Raw genomic sequence first — 19,008 nt, 5'->3', positions numbered from 1 at the left:
CGGTTTTATTCATCTGAGAACAGACAAGACCGAAGTGGGAGTACCGTAGAGGGAAATGCGCTTGCACGCTATATGCGAAAATCTCTGCAGTTTGGAAAACTTGGCTGCTCGACAAAAGCCACCCGCCGCCTGCCGCCGTCGAAAAAACCTCACTGCGGGTCTTGAGAAAGCACGGCTGGTGAAGGACATTCAGCGAAATCCCTCCACAGTAAACACTCGACAACCAGGACTTTTAGATAAACACAAAAATACATTAAGGGCGTGATAAATATTTTTCTTCTCCCATGGTTTGACATCTTCTTTGTGAAGACTTCTCTATTTTTTTTTCTCTTGGCATGATAATCCGTCAAAGGATGGCGGGCATCTCCTGTTGAAAGTTATGCCTTATGGCGCGTCACATCATGGAGATCCAATTGCTTTATACGCAGACCTAGAGCGACAAAAATGTCATAACTATTTCCTAATGGCAGTGTGGCATTTTAATATATAGGCCCACGTAGACCATATACCTTTGTCGAACAAACCTAAATAAACTGTCCATGTCTCTGTGTCTGTGCTGCCCGTAATTGCTTGTAAACCTCATCGGTGTTTTGTTAGCCTTTGCTAGCTATCAAATTCGTCATTCTCCCATTCCCTAATTTTCCTATCCTGAACTACTGGTTGTCTACTTTTGGCACGACTAAAAGTTATTGCTGTTTTCGTAGCCTTTGCCACTACACCTCCATCATCTGCAGTTGTCATTTTCCCCGAAGAAAAGGAATCTCGACAGTTTAATGGCCAGACACATTGGCTTTGATGCGATTTTTCCTTCATGGACGAGAATGTTTATCGATCGATGAACATGTCGTAGCGGTATCTTATGATGGTTGTAACATCTTTTAATAAACGCTTTATAAGTCCATCTGTTGGAAATGGGGTTAGAAGGTGCCGATGCAACAGCACTTGTCTTGAGTTGACGGTTTTACACAGATGAATAGTAATGTGAGCAAAGAACGCCACACAGACTCAAGTGCTGTCCTTTACCCATAGTTTTGTTTTCAGTGTGTAATCACTAAACTTTCACACACTTAGGATCATTTCCAAGTACGACACCGTAACTCTCCACGGATCAGACTCCGGGCATCAGAAGATACGCCTGATGCAAAAAGGCTCGTATACGCTGGCTTTGTGGGCAAGCGAGGTTGCGGTTCCAGAATTTGGGAACAACATGCCAATCAAATCTTTTGTACTTAACTCCAGAAGGCGACAAAGAATAATAGGAGAAACAACGGTGTGGTCTTCGCACTGGCGACATATTAAACATTGTTCTTTTCCTTAAGGTAGCCCTTGGAATGAGAAAAGCAAGTCAGAACGCATGACCAGTGTCTTTACTCATAAAATGAAACCGAAGACAGATCTTTTCAATTCCAATCCCAACACAATATGGATAGTGTGTAAGGCAGAACTCGAGACAGTTTCAACTGTCAACCTCGGACAAACACAACTCCGAGTCATAATATCACGGTTTCAGCTTGTGTAAACTATCTCTTTATAAGCGTGTACGTGTAGTACAGGCTGCGAGAAAAAATAACATTTCTCTAACGGGGCTATTACCTCCCCAGGGCAACGGTGAAGTATATTTGTAAAAGCCACCAAAGGAAACAACATTAGCCCGCTTTAACAGATACTAATTGTCCGGAGTGTGGTGCTCTTTCAGGTCATTGGATTCCCCCAGGCTCTCGTGCATGCGGCTATCGCCAAATTTTATCAGAAAGTCACTTGGAAAGTCGTTGAAAGTACTTAGGAAAACAGTAATACTAATCTATTGCTCGGAGCTATGACGATAACGGTGACTGGCGACTCTGTACACTTTTCGCGGGTAGATTCCGTTTGGGTTTATTTTGAGCGGCGACCTGGCTGCCTGTGTAGTGTGACCCGGTCGAGAAAGTGATGTATAGACGAGATGGAAAGAGACGACGTGACCCATTCATCATGTGAACACAGGAGCTGTTTATTAGCAAACTATACCATCATCATCAGACATACACTGATGGAGCAATATTTAAAAAAAAAAGCCGAGGCTCATTTTCCTTGTATGGGTGCCATCATTTTAGTTGCGACTAATTGAGTTGGACACACGTCCCGTTTGCAGGCAATTAATAATCGCCGCGAAAATGAGATTTTTCCTCCTTAATATCAGCATATCCCAGCAAAACATGTGGTGCTGATTATCGCAAGAAGAGAAAATGACAAAAATTACCGAACCATATTCTATATTTTCAAGCTGGAACAATTGTGCCAACTCAACCGGACCAATGTCCCGGTCTCAAATATAAATCAAGAGCAAACATTTGTTCAAACGGAACAGTAGCTTTCAAAAAACTTGAAAGACTTGCAAGAGTCGACATCATTTTGAATCATGATGGCCAACGATAAAACAGTTGGATTCCTCATTTAGACATAAGACTCCCAGTATATGTGTCGGTAAATATATACAATGTCCTACAGAATGACAAAATATCTACCAATAGCAGAACAGATAGCTTCAAAGAAAGACGAAAATTAAGTATTGCACGAGTTTGAAATTCATATACTATCCGATGACGTAATGATCACAATAAACGGGGAAAATAAGATACAAAAATAGGATACCAATTCATACATATATAGATATAAATTCTCATCATTAAAATAATCCCCAGCCACGCAGTCCACTCATGCAGTGGAATATAGGATTTCTCTTTCAAATTAAGACACTACTCAACACATATATGCTCTGGTTCTGTGCTTTCGCAAGATTTCGCGTCGTCCTCTGAGTCCGTCATTTCAACGTTCTCTTTCTGTTCCTGACAATCGCTGGCTTTGTCGTCGTTGTCATCGTCGGCTTCGCCACCCTTCTTCGGTTGAACCTCTTTGGAATGCCTCCACTTCATGCGACGATTTTGAAACCATACTTTCACCTGAAAAGTGGCGAGTAAAAATTCGCATAACATCTTGTGAAAAGGACAAAACACGATTGGAACTAATTTGGGATAATTGGATGCTGAAGTAATGTCGGTTTGATCTGCAAATGTAAGCTCATCTGCTTTTCTTTTTACGCTACATACGTGTTTTTTTTGAGTAATTTGTAATATTGCAACATTAAGCTATATGGCACCTTACACTTTTGAGAATTTGAAAAATATTAAGATCCAATTATCCCAAATTAGTTCCAAACGTGTTACAATCATATTTCTTTGTCATTACATTTTCATTCGTTTTGTACTCGACTCAGAAGTAAGTTTACTGCATTCATAGTTGGAATAAAAGGCCCTGCCAACACAGCGCTTTGCCCACAATCTGTGATGTTAATGTCGATAAAATAAATTCTAGTCCGGACTTAAATTTACTCGTCAGCGGTAATGTTGGATATAACAAACACACAGGCCGCGTTGAACAGCTGAAGAGGCATGTTAGCATGATTTTAGAAGTAGTAAAAGAAACTTTTAAAATTCACAAAACAAAACAAAACTCATGTAACGGACAATACATTAAAAAAGTGACATTTAACGGGCTTTAAAATTGTGTAAAACTTTGTAAAATGACGTCAAAATATAATATTTTACGCCGCTCAGAAAAATTTGATACTACGGTCTGCCGATTTCACTCATACCTTCTCAGTGTCATTTTTTCAAAATAAATCACACAGGTTTGGATTTAATGGCGGGTGAAGAAACTGTTTTTCCTCACCATTTTCTACGAGATGAAAACGAGCACGGGTGATTTGTTTTCGTTAACTTTTAATTTCCATTTGATTAGTGATGATGTAAACCATGCTGTGAGCGAACACCGATGACGTATATATATACTGCCAGGACAGTCATGCTACTGTCTGCGGTAGTCAGTGAACGCTGCCGCGAACCGAATCACTGATTTAAAGGCATAGTATCTGTGTCTTTGGGCATATTTCTTTCTCAGGATATAATCTAGACTGGCTCCAGTCACTTGGCTTTTCTCGACAGCAGTTACTGGATGGCCTAGCTGTGGACCAACGCATTCACCCCACGATCTACACCTACCACTAACGCGATAGTCTGCTGAAGTTTGTTCCTTCAATTTATTCTATTTTGATATTTATATGCAACGGACTCAGAGGAAGTCTAGATATCATCCAATTTTATTCTTGTTGGATCTAAACATGTATCAATCCATGCAGGCTTTGTCAGTGTTGATATGTCTACTCAACACTGATCTACACAGGAGGCACGTGAAAGCACTGTGAAAATATTATAACTGTCATTTTAACATGCCCCATCAGAACTACTGTCCCTACATTGCATGATAGGTGTCTAATACCATAAACTTTATTGCACCGTCGGTCAGTGAATGTAGAATGGTTGCTTTGTACAAACATTTTGTGTTATATCGAGTAGAACTTTTATGATCATGAAACTGTATATAGGCGGCCATATTCTAGAGTGCGCCTCGATATATTTGTACAATTAAGCAGCATATTACTTTAACAATTAACACGATTGGAACTAATTTGGGATAATTGGATGATGAAGTAATGTCTATTTGATCTGCAAATGTAAGCTCATCTGCTTTTCTTTTTAAGTTACACACTTGTTTTATGAATAATTTGTAATATCGCAACATTCAGGTATAGGGCATCTAACATTTTTGGGAAATTTGAAAAATATGAAAATCCCATTATCCCAAATTAGTTCCAATCGTGTTAATTGTTATACATAGCAGGCACACATCATTTGATAAGTTCAACAACGTGAGATGACGTCAATAGTTTGGAAATTAATTTTGGAAGCTTGCAAATAAATAAAGTCTGGAAATAATAAAGTAAAAGAAATTAATCATGACGGTTGTTGGTTCTCACCTGTGCGTCGGTCAGACCAAGCGCCGCCGCTAGCTGTCGCCTGTCTGGTTTCGTAACGTATTTTTGGATTTCGAACCGCTTCTCAAGGCCCTTGCGTTGCAAGTTGGTAAAAACCGCCCTTGACCAGCTCCTCTTCCGTTTCGGGTGTGTTTGTTGCGAATGGATCGGCCTCCATGTTTCGTGGTGGGTTAACATCGTGTAGGGACCTGACAAAGATGAAGGGAATAATTTGAAGATGAATTTAAATTTGACAATGTGTCTGGCTATCACCATCATCTTCTACAATGCGGTAATTTTCATTTTTCAGCATCTACGACGTTTAGGATCTGTCTTTGATTTAACTCTCATTAGAAAATATTCCAAAAGTTCCACCATTCGTTTGAAATTCATATTTACAATGTCACCCATCGATTATTCTTCAACTTTGCGGAAGGAAAAGAAGAAAGACAAACTCTTGGAGCTTTGAAAATTAAGTAAACATCCCGATGAATTTCAACAAATAATAATGTTATTATGTTTCTTGTTCGACAATACTGACGTTTCTTCAACATGTTCAAAACTGCGATTTCGATTTCTTTTATGTGAAAAGCATCCCTTCAAACGCAAATCATAACAGTACCATGAAACTTGTAAAATAAATAAAATGTATCCATTGATCCGTCTACAATTTAGAGAGAGAGAGAGAGAGGAGAGAGAGAGAGAGAGAGAGAGCTAAGTACACTGCTTCGCAGCGCTGACTGGTTTTCACCGTTTTGAAAACAAAAGAATCATATCAAGATGAGATGGAACCATTTTCAAAAGGTCGAACAGATAGACTGTCCATCGTGTCACTTACTAAATCTGTATTTCAAAGTACGTACATTCAATCGTGGTAGAAAGTGTTCCTTCATCTGATATTGTCTGATTCAACATGATTGTAAATGAGAAAACAACGGCGATGTTGAAGATGTCAAAATAACGGAAAAAGTGATGAAATGTTGAACTTATGTTGTAGAAATATAACCCGCGTTCTGAATTTTAACTGGTACCGGTTGTACATTCGATAATGTCAGAGGGAACGGACAGACAGATAAACATAGAAGCTATAAGGTACATGGAAACATTGCGTTCCTGAAATCAGCGGAGAGCGAGACCTGCTCGCAGTCATAGCATTTTTCTACAGACCGGCACTTATTGGATTCGCAGAAATTCCTCGTCTTTCTTGCAGGCTATATATCTCTGAGTAAATTAGCGGGCAGAGAGAGACATGCTCGCAGTCATGATAGCGTTTTCTACCGACCGGCACTTCTTGGATTCCCAGAAATTCCCCGTCTTCCTTTCAGGCTATATATCTCTAGGTGCTTCCGCTACTTTGTAATTAATTTGACGGCTATATTGCGTCTTTGAATAATCACAAAAACGTGTCGCTTCTCAATAATCATCCGATACAGGAGAAGCCTTTGTGATGGATAACTTTAGTTCAGAGTTCGCGAACGGCGACTGTACAGATGCAGTGCAAAGGGCCAGCCTGAAAAGGGACGGTGGAAGAATTTGGCTACGAACTTTGCACTGATAATGCGCCATCTTGAAGAAGACAGCGGCTGTCTTCCGCCAGCAATGACCAAAACATTCAGTGAGGCTGTGAAAACTTTTGTCGAAGATGTTACGTTGATCAGGTAAGCTTGGACCACAGCACAGAATCCAATCAAAATACAGAAACTTGTCAACAAAATTTCCTTAAGCCAATATTTTCGCTTTCAAAACACTTCAACCAAGGACAAGTGCTCCCGTTATCTGTAACTTCGCCTTTTCTATATTTCCATATTAGTAGGTATATTTCATATTATCTCGTAAAGTACAACAACTTTAAATATGGATCGTCATGGGTTTTCTATTTCAGTCAGAAAAATTCTTGATCGTTTTCAATTAGCAGTTGAAGAATAGGTGTGTACTATACCAGTCCTGGTGGCATGATTCATTGGTGTGGATATTGGCTTAGCCATTCTAGTTTTAAATGCAGATTTCATTCTCTCTGGTGAAATTTTGCGCGCTAAATTGTGAGCGTATCACCTGCATGACAGTTAATGGTGTATCTTTGTCAGCTACCTGAGAATACGTATAGGTATACCAAAGGTTGGTTACCACATGTTTTTGATACTGTCAATTTTGACAATATTAAAGCTGACAACAAATTTGTACAAGACACATACATTTGGTGTTGTCGACCGTTTGTACATGCAGACCTTTTTTCTTAATACGCATTAAGTTTCTTAATGTGCGGCGAAAAGTGGGCCAAAGTTGGTTGGTGACAAAAAATGTATAGCAGGTTTGTTGTAAAATAAATATGTTTTAGCTCAATTGTCGAAGAGAATTACACTTTTATTCACTTTTCAAAGTTGGTCATCTTCTTTGGACAATTATTTTGCAAAAAGCTTGAAGTTCATACGGGAAAAATATCACCGTGACTGGCAGTACTTCTTTTCCTTCGAACGCTTTGTCTTTTCTTTCGAAGACTATGAAAATCTTATAAGTATCTGACTATATTACTCATTGTATTTTATTTATAGAAAAAACAAAAAAAGTAAAAAAAATTGGGAACGACGGACGTGACATGCAAACACCGTCAAAGGGGGGTAAGTAACGACTTAACTTTAATGGATAATGGAACAATACGTAACGTTGCCGCCATAACTTTTGAAAATTAGACCAAAATTAGGAACCTAAATATCGTAACAAATGCTTGTGAACGCGTTTGCCAAAATAGTGGTGATTGGACATTGAACTTGCAATTAAAAGAAAAAAACCCAAGAGATGTAGCGAGACTTATGGTGGGACATCATTTACTAGCACTTTAAACAGAACAGGAACCCCGCCCAAGATAACAGCGCCGGGACCACTTATGAAGACTGAGGGGGTTGGCTGGAAAGGGAAAAAAAACACAACAACTTTCGTATTATTACATGGGTGTGTTTACGACAAACGGTTTTTCACTACTTGAGACCAAGTGTTCTCATCATCGAGTCTCGTTGACCGCAGGACACGCAACCAGAGGCCGGCAGGAAACGGCAACGATTGTAATTCGTTGATAGACACATCGCATCGCCACGGTGAACACTGAGAAAACTGGAATTGTGACCACTGTGTTGACAGGAGATGTTTGTACGACCTCTAGCGAGGCACCAAGTCTACAGAATAAGGATTGGCTGTTCTTCTATCGAGTGAAATAGTTTTTCAAAAGGATAAAAACCACGCTTGATATGTCATTAACCAACTTTAGGTGTCACCCTCAACTTTTTGATACATTTCCCCACTATTGGTGTTGTCTTTTGTGAAATTCAAATTCAATGTATGTGTGTGATGTTCAATGTTGTTATTAAAAATGAATTTCAATCCTGACCAGAATCCGCTTGTGAACGATAACATTACCCAAGGCATTGTGTCGATGAGGAAAACAATTTCTATTTCAACATATGTTTAGGGAAGAGAATAATAAGACAATGTGGTGGTTTCAGTCAACAAAAGTTATGAAAGTTATCAAAATGTAGTTTTTATCCCTTTAATATCAAATTCAAATTATTGGCACACATCCATCGAGTTGCATCCTCTCTCTGATATTCACAGGGGGTAAGGGCTGTGTTGAGAGTTTCGTAAGGAAACTTCTCCTGTAGACAGAGTTCTGATCTGAACAGTTTGAAGAAAAAGATAAATTGCGTTTTTGTTTCTTTTGAAAAACGTTGCAGGGCATAGGTTGGTGGACCGAACGCGCTTGAAAAAACCAACAGTTCCTGAAGGAATCAACAAACGATTAATCAGGACATTATTTTTAATGGGAAAGAATCCAAAGAATGGTGATTTCTACTTTTTATAGCAAAGATGTGTCATTTTAGCCTCCACTGAGTAATCTCATAAAGGAAAATTGAAACTGCGCATGTCGTAAATTGCCCTGGAGAAGCGGGCATTGGTCGTAAAAAGTGGGCAAATTTACGGGTTTCTTGGCAGAGGGTTCTCAGTTGGCTGAAGCGCAAGTAAGTAAGAAAAATGAATGGGAGCTTCGGTTATCTTCGCGTGTTTTTGTAAACGGATTTATCGGACACGAAGTAAATAATGCACTCTTTCTAATATTCCCTCTCTGTGTTCGTGGTATTATGTATTTTTTCTTGAAAGGGACAACAGCCCCAGTAACACCATAACTGAAAGAAGTTTTATTCGTGTGCAATTTTTTTGTGCGACAACCCATCGATGGAAACCGGATTTTTTAATGTTCATAAGTTCAGATATGTTTTTATCAGGAAAGCCTTGCATTCAGATGATACGAGTGCAGTTTACCCAATAAGACAATAAACCTACTATTATAAGCCTTGGAAGTAGGAACTGATTTGACAGAGAAACGCGGAAACGATATTTTTATCGCCTCGCCATTCGTTTCCTGCGCTGTAAACTATGAGGCTGGAGTGGTCCTTGATGTTGTGTCATCTAGAATTTCTGAGGAGATGGTTTCCTTTCGATGGGGTTCAATAATGAACCATGTCCCGGTGTTTATTATATTAATTGTCATCAGGGAAACTCGATAAAAAATTACACTATTCTTATCTCGTTTAACACTCATGTCACAAACCTGACAAATCCAGTTTGGATATTCATCGCTTGCCGAGCAGAAGTTGAACTGAACGTGCTTACGCTGGGTTTCTGACGACGAAGAATCAACAGACGGCTGTTATACAAGGGGAAGCAAGTCAACGAAAGCGAGGTCTCTGTTGGCAGCACGACGAGTGATGTCGGCAGCATTGAACATGCTCGTTAGAGACAACCAAGCCAACAGTTTCTGTTTGGTCTTGCACAGTTTGCTGACTCTGTTTGGAGCAAAGCTAACAAATCTGTGGCAAAAGCTAACAAATGGGGCAAACTTTCTGTAACTAAATCGAGGCTAAATCAACCTATTCCCACGACAAACTGGCGCAGGTGCGTCCACCACTTTGCGTTCTAGTTTGCGGGAAGACACGCTGAAGTGAAATAAGAGAAAAACAATGACAATAACGAAAATTCCGATTCTTTTGAATTTTAGGAAGGGGACTTTCTGGACACTCGGGCTGGGTTTGCTCGCAAATTAGTGTCGTTGAAACGGCTAGTGTAACTCCCTCTCCCTGCGCAAAGCTTGTGATGAAGAGACCAATCAACGTCATAGTAGACAGTCATTGGAGAAGTGCTTCAGACAAACCAACAGATGTGTAGTCATATCAATTTTAAATATAAATTTCACTCTGAAATTAATCTCAGCTAATATGTCAAAACTTTCCCGCTCATCCATGAGACCTTCCCTTAATTTCCCTTGCCCCCGCTTCGCCCCAAGTACGCTATTTGGCAATTTGTTAGTAAAACTGTAAAAAGGGGAACTGTTACACGGTTGTGAGAGATGCTCGTAACCGTACCGAGTTCTGAAACAGTTGCAGCAACAACTAGGTAGTAATTTCGCTTTTCAAATATAAATGAAGGGTTTCCGCAGTTAACTACACTTTATTCCATAAATCATGCGAAGCGTATACGTTTTACAGGCACCTCGAAACGTATGCCAGTGAACTATATACCCTTTTGGTTTTCTCGACGGTCGGGTGTATTATTGAAGGGAGTAGTGTGGTATTTGCAGGCTGTGCAGATCAGGTCACGTGCTACCCACATCGCAAAGAAAACCCTCACTGTATCCTCCTCCCTACAATAACGATCAGCATCCATTATCCATCTGATCAAGGGTTCTAAATGTCGAGACATAATCTTACGCTTGTTTGACATTTACCTTGATAACTGTGACAATGTTCGTTGTAGATCGGATGGTGGTAGTGATGCGACGATTCGGTCGGGTGATGACTGTACGTCGGGTTTGAGTACAACACTGCCGCTTGTCCTGTCACGATGGCCGGGTAGACTAGGCTGGGCTGCTGGGACACACACACCATGCCGCTGCGTTTCGGTTGTTCGTTCATCTCGGCTGTATGTAACAGGAATTTAAACGCATTTTGTCATCTAACTTTGAGAACGGTTTCGCGTTTTCACTTGAACTGTAAATTCCTTCATTGAAAACACGATTTGGAAGATGCTAAGCGTTTAATAGACATGACGTGTAGGCCTAATTACCATTTCATGACGGCTATAAATCTTTCAACACAATTATTTGATATAGCCTGGAAATTTAGAGTTAATAGTTCTCAATACAAATACATAAGGACAAACACACGACCGTACATGCACACACACACGGCCAGGAATGCGCTAACCATTTTAACGGACGTGCACATCCATTCATAAAACGGTATTCGATATATTCATATGAATTTACGACCATCGAAAGTTGCAAGTAATAACAGAGTTGAATATTTGAGTCATAACTTCCGTCCTGTTACTTTCACAGCGACAACTTTACTTAAAATATAGGACGTGGGATTGCACTGTGTCTAAAACTAGGTTTGATGCTCTGGCAGCAGTAAGAGACTGAAGAAAGAAGGCACAGAAACGCGTCATGAAAGAAATCGTCTTGTCATCCAAAACTTACCCAACTCCCCGTTGGCTGATTTCATCACCTTCTTCGGTGTGACTTCATCGGAAAGAATTGTGTCTATTCCGAAGCGAAGTTGACTTGATTTAATGTGACTTGCAACCGCCTGTTGGCTCTGCCCGAGAGCTACCATGTTCGAACCAGCGTCGTTGCCCCCACCGTTGCTCGTCGTACCTTGGTCGTAGTGGGTGGCCAGCGCCGGTTGCTGACGCTGTTGTCCTCTAATCAACCTGTCTTGCTCTCGGCCCTGCAAGATGTCCGCCACTCCGAAGGATCTTCCCGGCTTTAGTTGGATTTCTACATCTCCGGGCAGCACGGCTGCCGCTGCGTGGTGATGTGTCACATAGGCCGGGGAACAAAACGCCGGGAAATGTCCGGCTTGAGTACTGCTCAGCATGGTGTAGAGTTCCACTCAAGGATTTTGGTGCGCTAACTAATATTTCGTTTGCGAAAACGAGAACCCCAACCGTAGTTCCAAGTAAATTGGAGTGGGAATGGTTGGTTAGAAGTTCTCCTAGAGTTTTGGACAAGAAAGTTCGTATGTCAACTGATGAAGGGGTAAAACAGCCAGGGGAACGGTGTGGGAGGAACTGAGTAACAATAGCCTGGCCTCTGATTGGCCAACTCTATTATTATTGGTGTTAGTCACTGCCGCATGTTTATTGTGTAATTGGTTCTGATTATTGCTCTTTTTATATTCGATATGATGAGACGATCATCGCTATAGGGGAACTGGCGAGAATGTGCTCTTAAAACAATTCTCCAAGCCACTTAACCACTCAGATACGATAACAAGCCATGATGTGGGGGATAGACCTTGCCTTGTCAGAGACCAGACCATCTAGCATGGAGTCTGCACGGGTTAATAACGCTCCATGAGAAAGAACATGGTGACATTTTTACAGGGTTTGTCAAAAAGACTTACAACGGATCAAGATCAAGCCCGCAGCGATAAATTGCCGTGTCCAGTAAAACGTCACGTGTTTTGAAAAAGTAGGCAGCTGTCACCCCCTATTATTGTCGAATTTCTTTACAACTGACCATGCGGCATTTTTCAAGACGGTTTGAACTACTAGTATTACAGAATATTTTCTTATTAATAGGCTTAAAAGATAAAAGAAATCTGCACGTTTATTTTCCTTGCTAATTAATCCAATTAAGTGTCTCCTGTTTGCAGGGGAATGATAATTATGTCCAAATTAGAACTGTTCTGCCCTCATAAAGGATACGTAATAAGCTGACATACACATTAAAGAGCCAGTATTTTCGAAGCAAGTGGCAGTAATATTTGATGATTTTTTTCACAGTTTTTGTTTTTAATATTAACTACAGTTTCTTGTTCTACTTCCCAAGACATGTTGAGATACACAGTGTTTAGCTTGTCAACTCAGCCAGTACATATGTAAACTGCAATGTTTTTGTGAACAAATGAATTCTGGTCCGGACTAGAATTCAAATGTAACCAGTATCAGTGCATTTACACGTATATTAACAATAACAGTGCATTTTACACGTGTAGAGGCTGTGCGGACAAGCTAAATAGTGGATGTGAGATGGAACAAGACTTTTCAATTAAGTATATGAAAAAATAGAGAAAAATAATCAAAAGTTACAGCTACTGGGCCTCTAATACTTCAATTGCTTTAAATTACTTCAAGTCTTGTTTTTGTTTCTGTCTTGGACAAGGAACACTCAACCTGTACGTTTGTCTACCCATCTAATTTGCATGTATTAAGAGTTTACAAATTATTTCGGTGTTGGCATTCCAGCCGTTGATTCTCGGATTTCGGGTACAATCTCAAAAACTTACATTCTGGAAAGGAGAAGCGAAAGAAGATATTCATCATACTAGCTTTTACACGAAGGCACATGTATGTATGGTTTACAAGTTGGAAAAGTTTCCCGCACTTGTAAAACAAATGTATACAGCAGTCTTTCTTTCGGCTAACTTTCAACATGGAACAAATTAGTTTTGTTTTGCAATGTAGTCTGATAGGACACATTTCGTAACCGACGCAAGGGCCTCGAAGCTAGTCGACTGGCCAGCTTACCCATGATTCCCCTGGGCCACAATCATGCGGGTAGATCTGGTGCCGGTAATGTTTCAAAGTTTTTCTAAGGGATGTACTAATGTGTTTTGATAGTCTCGCTCCGCGGAACGTGGAATTAGAAAAGATGCCATTTTGTCCAAACAACGCGGTGCCAGTCAAATTTGCTGACTGACCAGTGTATGGGCCTTGCAGAGGGGCAGCTGGATCTTAGCAACACGGACACACATCAGTACTTCTGACCCGCGACGACGCCACGTTGATCAACACATTCCGTGTATTTCTTTTCCTTTTGTGATACCCATCCGGTAGAAACCGTCTCTCTTCTTCTCTTCGATGTCTTATGAAATTATATATGTGACAGATGATGCAGACGATAAAACGTAAAGGCGCGTTTTTAATTTAAACCAGATTTTGCTTTGGTTCTATCTAATTACGAAATTGTCAGATTAGCCCCTCCCTCCAAGTCATCCATACCGTTCAGATGGGGTTAGAAATACGGTGGCAATTAGGTTCCAAATTGTTGACGTGCTTAGATGGAACATCGTAGTTCAAGGTACAGAAACTAAATCAGGAAGAGTCAAGATCACGTTCCGCCTTCACCAATTAGTGGCATCACGTCGCATCGTCGATGTCCAGCAGCGCGACCAATCGAATTGATGCGATCATTTTGCCTCCACTTAGTCGTCATGGAAACTGTCACTTGGTGTATTTAAGATATCAACTGGCATTGTTTATATATTTTGATGAAAACAATTTCAGGGAAGCTGTAGTGCGTGTCCTGAGATTTTTTTCGGACATGTTTTAGGAGATTAGTGGCACCAGCAAGTGAAGTGTGCTTATTTGTTTTCCGTCTGCAGGTCCTTGCCTTGCCCGTCCTTTTCCATCCGCGTTCATTTATTACTGTATACTTTACAGGGTCTTGATAACATCTTTCATTCGTCTCGCCGTCGACTCGCAGGGGTATCTAATCATCGGCGTTGATGCTATGGGGACCCAAAGTCCATTTTGTTCTCTCCAACCTGTTCAACTTGATAGATTCAGTGCGAATGAAATAATCCAACACGGCATGATTTGATGCGTCCGCTGTTTTCGTTTATTAATACTTTATGGAAATTGGGCTAGAAGTTTCCTGGTTAAGGTCTACATCGCGCAAAACTTAGGAACAAAACAAAAAAGAGTCGCGATAGAATTTTTATTTCAAGAATAGAGACTCTGCCAGTCACTATCGCCGCGAGTCATCATTGGAAAACAATTGTGTGTCAGTGACGTCATCTACAATATGTGCGTACTTCACAGTAGACCTTTTGTGTTCTCATGCAGAAAATAGCTTTACACTCACTCTTTCGAAATACAATGTTTTATCTGACAGATATTACAGAAACTCTACGATTAAGATTGAACCTCCTCGCCGTAAACACGGGCCCTTTCTTGAACAGGATCAGCAGTTCTCCTTCTTCTATGTGATTGTCTGTCATACTGCTAAATCCGTTCGGAAAGGTGAATAGACATACAAACTTGAAATCTTTCGTTGGATTCCTATCGGATTCCTATTCAGTGCTTTCGCGAAATCAAAGAAAATATTTCTACTTTTCTCTTTAGGAAACAACTGTTCTGCGATCATGTTTTTTTCAGATGGTCCCTGAAAACTTCAGTAAACTTGAAACCATTTACTCAATGGCAATGTAAGTGAGTCTTCCATGTGGAAGAGAAAGAAAAGCCCTCGACGAAATATTTATTTAAACTTAAATATGGATTAAATTTTGGTACCAAACTTTTTGTTTTGATACACTGTGTCTGAATAGTGCGTTGCTGGATCAGGACAATAAACGCTTTTATTTTTCGACCAATGATAGAGAGAGAGAGAGAGAGAGAGAGAGAGAGAGAGAGAGAGAGAGAGAGAGAGAGAGAGAGAGAGAGAGAGAGAGAGCTCTTTCAAACTTAGTTCACACAACTGGAATTCTTTTTGATATTGTTGCATGTGATGAAACGTATAATTGGGTTCCGTGAGAATCGTGGTGTGGAAACAATTACAAGAGATCCATAATTATAATTGAAACCTATTACAATTGTAATTGATACCTATAAATTATAGTTGTCCAATAAGCAACACGGTTAGAACCGATTAGGGAGAATAGGATATTGTAGTAATGTTGGTTTAATCAACAAATTTAAGCTCATCTACTTTTTTTTAATGGACTTGCTTTTATGGGTATTGTGTAGAACTGCAACTTTTAGCTATAGGGCACTTAACTCTTTTGATAAATTTGAAGTAAAAGATCAAATTCTCCTTAATTGGTTCCATGTTACACATAAAAGACCAGGCATACATATAACACAGGGAAAAATAAACGTACAATTTTCTTGTAGTTTTTGTCAACATGAATAGTTCTCGTTTTGTACGTTCTTTTTCTTAACAGCCCTAAAAAAAACTTTGGAAACTGTAAATTGAGCTTTTCCCGTCAGTTTTCAAGGCGGTATTCTTTCTTTAACGTTCATCTTAAAGCTGTCTTTGACAAACTTGGCTCGGAGATTAACGAAAACCTCACTAATAATCCGTTTATTGGATTGACACTCGTGTAAAGCCAGGACTGTGTAGGTGTGCAGCCGTATCTTGATCCTAACCCTTAACAAAATGGCGGCAGACTCTTCTCCTCTTCAGTCTATGATGGCTGCCACTTTGTATTGTGTTAAAACACCACTGTACACTTTCTCTCTTTGTACAAAGGTTACCTTGGGTAATCAAAGAACGAGTTCCTGCAGCCGAAGTGCCGCCAAATGATGCAATATATCACATTTATGTGTCTATATGTCATTTGTTAAGTAGAAAATGATACAGTCTTATCAGTAGTGCATTTCAAGGACGTTGGGGGCGTAATGCAATATCGGACCGTCCTGTCATTCTGGAGCATGTCGGAGGCGTTGTGTATGTCAAGTGTACGGGTAGAAGCTGAAGGATTGGTTTGAAATGCGCCACGTCTTTCAGACATTTGTCATTTTTATCTTTTGTCTTTTATGATTGACATGACCACTTTCGTCTCTGTGCGATGAATCATTCGCGAGACTGAGTGTATGTTATCAAAATCTGATTTATAGGTAATTTCATCTCTCTACTTTACATTGATGCAAGCATGGCATCAAAAAGCTAGATCACTATCGAGGCAATCCATTATCTCTGGTTTTTCACCCTTCAGAAACCGTGAACTCATAATCTTCTCTGAAGCTTATAACGATTACATATCGACGTTTTAACCGTCAAGCAAAGTAAATCTTGTGTATCACGGCGATCGGTTTTTATCTCCTTTCCTCCCTCCCTCCCCTCTCTCTCCCCTCTCTATCTCGTCAACTGCCGCTAGGCTAGGTAATACACATTAAAGATTTGTTCCTCAAAGTTACACCTTTTTTGACATTATCTGTCAAACCAAAGTGACACCAGGGGTATGCACATTCTGAGACTAATTTTTCAAGGTGCGTTATCAGTGATCATGTTCTTGTTGTTTAATTGCTTTTGTGAATATTTTTAGTGGAAATGAAATTCCGTGTGGTTGCAATTGTCTCGTGCATCGTCTCATCGGCTTATTTGGAAAATTGAATAGTTCTTTGAAAACAACTTTTAAAAAGTGGCTCATCACTTTCTTGTTCTACAAAAGAATATTTATTTTATTCCTGGCCCTTTGAAAAGTTGACCAGTCTTAAAACTAAGCCCTTCAAATAAGAGAACTTGAGAAGGATTCACAAGTTGTCATCTCGACAACAGGCTTTATCAACAGTAACCTGTTTTTTTCCGGCAGTTGTGCGCAATGATACTCGGTTCAGGGAAGATATTCGCATTCCTCGGTACAGATTTGTTGACAGGATGAAAAAAACGAAATGCTTCCTCGTTTCGAGCCTCGATCGTCATGTTTACTTTGTGCAAGCTTTATGAAGGCACCAAGGGCAAATTATTATCCATGGTACCACAGTGACAGGGATATAGCGACCCCAAACGTCCAATCATGGCAGAGAGGATTACTGTTCATAATTAAATACACTATAGCCGAATGCAAATAGCGTCGACCAGTGTTCGTTTTAGCTCGTCTAATAGTTACAATACATCCAGCATACCCTTTCTGTAATATACTTCATTGTCGACATTTAGTGTGTCTCCGCTTCAATTAATGTTCTCGGTGCTGGTGCACACAAGATAACAAGTAAAGAGAAAATATTCAGAAAGTGTGCAATCCGTCTAGTCGCGAGGGTGATATATCTGAATTCGCAATAATTAAGCTTAAGGGACAATAGCTGTACAGTGACTTTTGACAATGTTTTATTAGTTTTATAATGTATTTATTTATTTTTTTATTTATTTATTTATTTTTAATGTAACGATAATATTTTCTCCTTCTTCCCTCCAAGAAATGTTCAAATACAAAGTATCAACCTTGCATATTTAAGGACATGCAACTTTATCGTTTACAAATAAATTCTAGTCCTTACTTACATCCAGTTGTCATCAATGACATTGGACGTCAAACACACGCATACTTTGTTGATGTGTTGAACGCTAGCCATTTCGACAAGGAATTTTGGGAGTAGAATAGGTGACTGTATTTCATGAAGACGACCAAAATGATGGACATAATAGATCAAAAATTAACTGAATAAATACGATTGGAACTAATTTATGATAATTGGATTTTCATATTTTTTAAATTTCTCAAAAGGGTTAGGTGCCGTATAGCTGAATATTGCAATATTGTAAATTACTCATAGAAACAAGTGTGTAATGTAAAAAGAAAAGCAGATGAGATTACATTTGTAGATTAAATCGGCATTACTTCATCATCCAATTATCCCAAATTAGTTCCAATCGTGCTAATGATAATCGAGCTTGAAAAGACGTACTTAGAATTCGTTCTGTTTTCAACGTCCGTTTTTTTGTTTGCATTTTGTCTCTTTTCTGTCAGTCGACAAATCAGTCTGTTCCCGCTGATGCAGTTGTCATAGTTACTGCAGCCATGTTAAACTTAGAAATACGTGTAACACCCCTCATGTATTTTGGGTTTCGCTCAACATGTAGTTTTTGCTGAATCATCGATTACCAGAGGGGAAAAAATAAAAACATATCGCAGTATGGGTAAGCCTACCAACAAGTCACGCAAATATACTGTTAAAAACATTATTTTACATTATTTTTCTCTGTTATTCAAACTTTAACATTAATGGCTCACCAAGAAGTAAAATGTTCAAAACCCAAAATACATGAACGGATGAGTTGTCCAGATTGAACTTGTATCATGCTAATCGCTTTTGCTCCGTGCTATCTACACTGTATCTATATAAATATATGCACTCTAATAAAACTTGTACGAATTAAAGACGCTACATGTCACTTACATGTATAATCGTCACTTACTGTTGAGTAATGAGCAAACTTGGATTCAGACAGTGTAGACAGTTGATACTGACCGTACAGATAACTACATATACATTTTACTGTGTTGCGGTAAACCGTTATATTTAAGGCAGGGGACTCGATCCACGGGATCAAGTCTGTTCTAGTCTGTAAGAGGATTATGGAGGTGTCACAGTCTTTTGTTTTCCAT

The 19,008-nt window shown here is 39.6% G+C and overlaps 1 protein-coding gene across 1 annotated transcript; it reads right to left on the bottom strand.

Annotated features, from left to right (window-relative positions):
• Nucleotides 1-1,969: 1,969 nt before the first annotated feature.
• Nucleotides 1,970-11,951, bottom strand: LOC139150148 (H2.0-like homeobox protein). Its single transcript, XM_070722331.1, has 4 exons — nt 11,373-11,951; nt 10,620-10,811; nt 4,853-5,058; nt 1,970-2,939 (listed from the first exon to the last, which is right to left on the bottom strand). Exons 1-4 carry the CDS (start codon nt 11,770-11,772, stop codon nt 2,736-2,738), a joined length of 1,002 nt encoding a protein of 333 aa, XP_070578432.1. The 5' UTR covers nt 11,773-11,951; the 3' UTR covers nt 1,970-2,735.
• Nucleotides 11,952-19,008: the final 7,057 nt, after the last annotated feature.

The sequence above is a fragment of the Ptychodera flava genome, chromosome 14, assembly GCF_041260155.1.
Source record: "Ptychodera flava strain L36383 chromosome 14, AS_Pfla_20210202, whole genome shotgun sequence".
NCBI lineage: Eukaryota > Metazoa > Hemichordata > Enteropneusta > Ptychoderidae > Ptychodera > Ptychodera flava.
This window is presented reverse-complemented; position numbering and strand designations above follow the sequence as displayed.

Bases quoted from the DNA above. Each gene is read 5' to 3' on its own strand.
- LOC139150148 (XM_070722331.1), bottom strand. From the start codon at position 11,772: ATGCTGAGCAGTACTCAAGCCGGACATTTCCCGGCGTTTTGTTCCCCG. The intron at 10,812-11,372 runs GTAAGTTTTGGA...TGTTACATACAG, and splicing joins ATCAGCCAACGGGGAGTTGG to CCGAGATGAACGAACAACCG. The intron at 5,059-10,619 runs GTAAATGTCAAA...CATCTTTGTCAG, and splicing joins ACATTGTCACAGTTATCAAG to GTCCCTACACGATGTTAACC.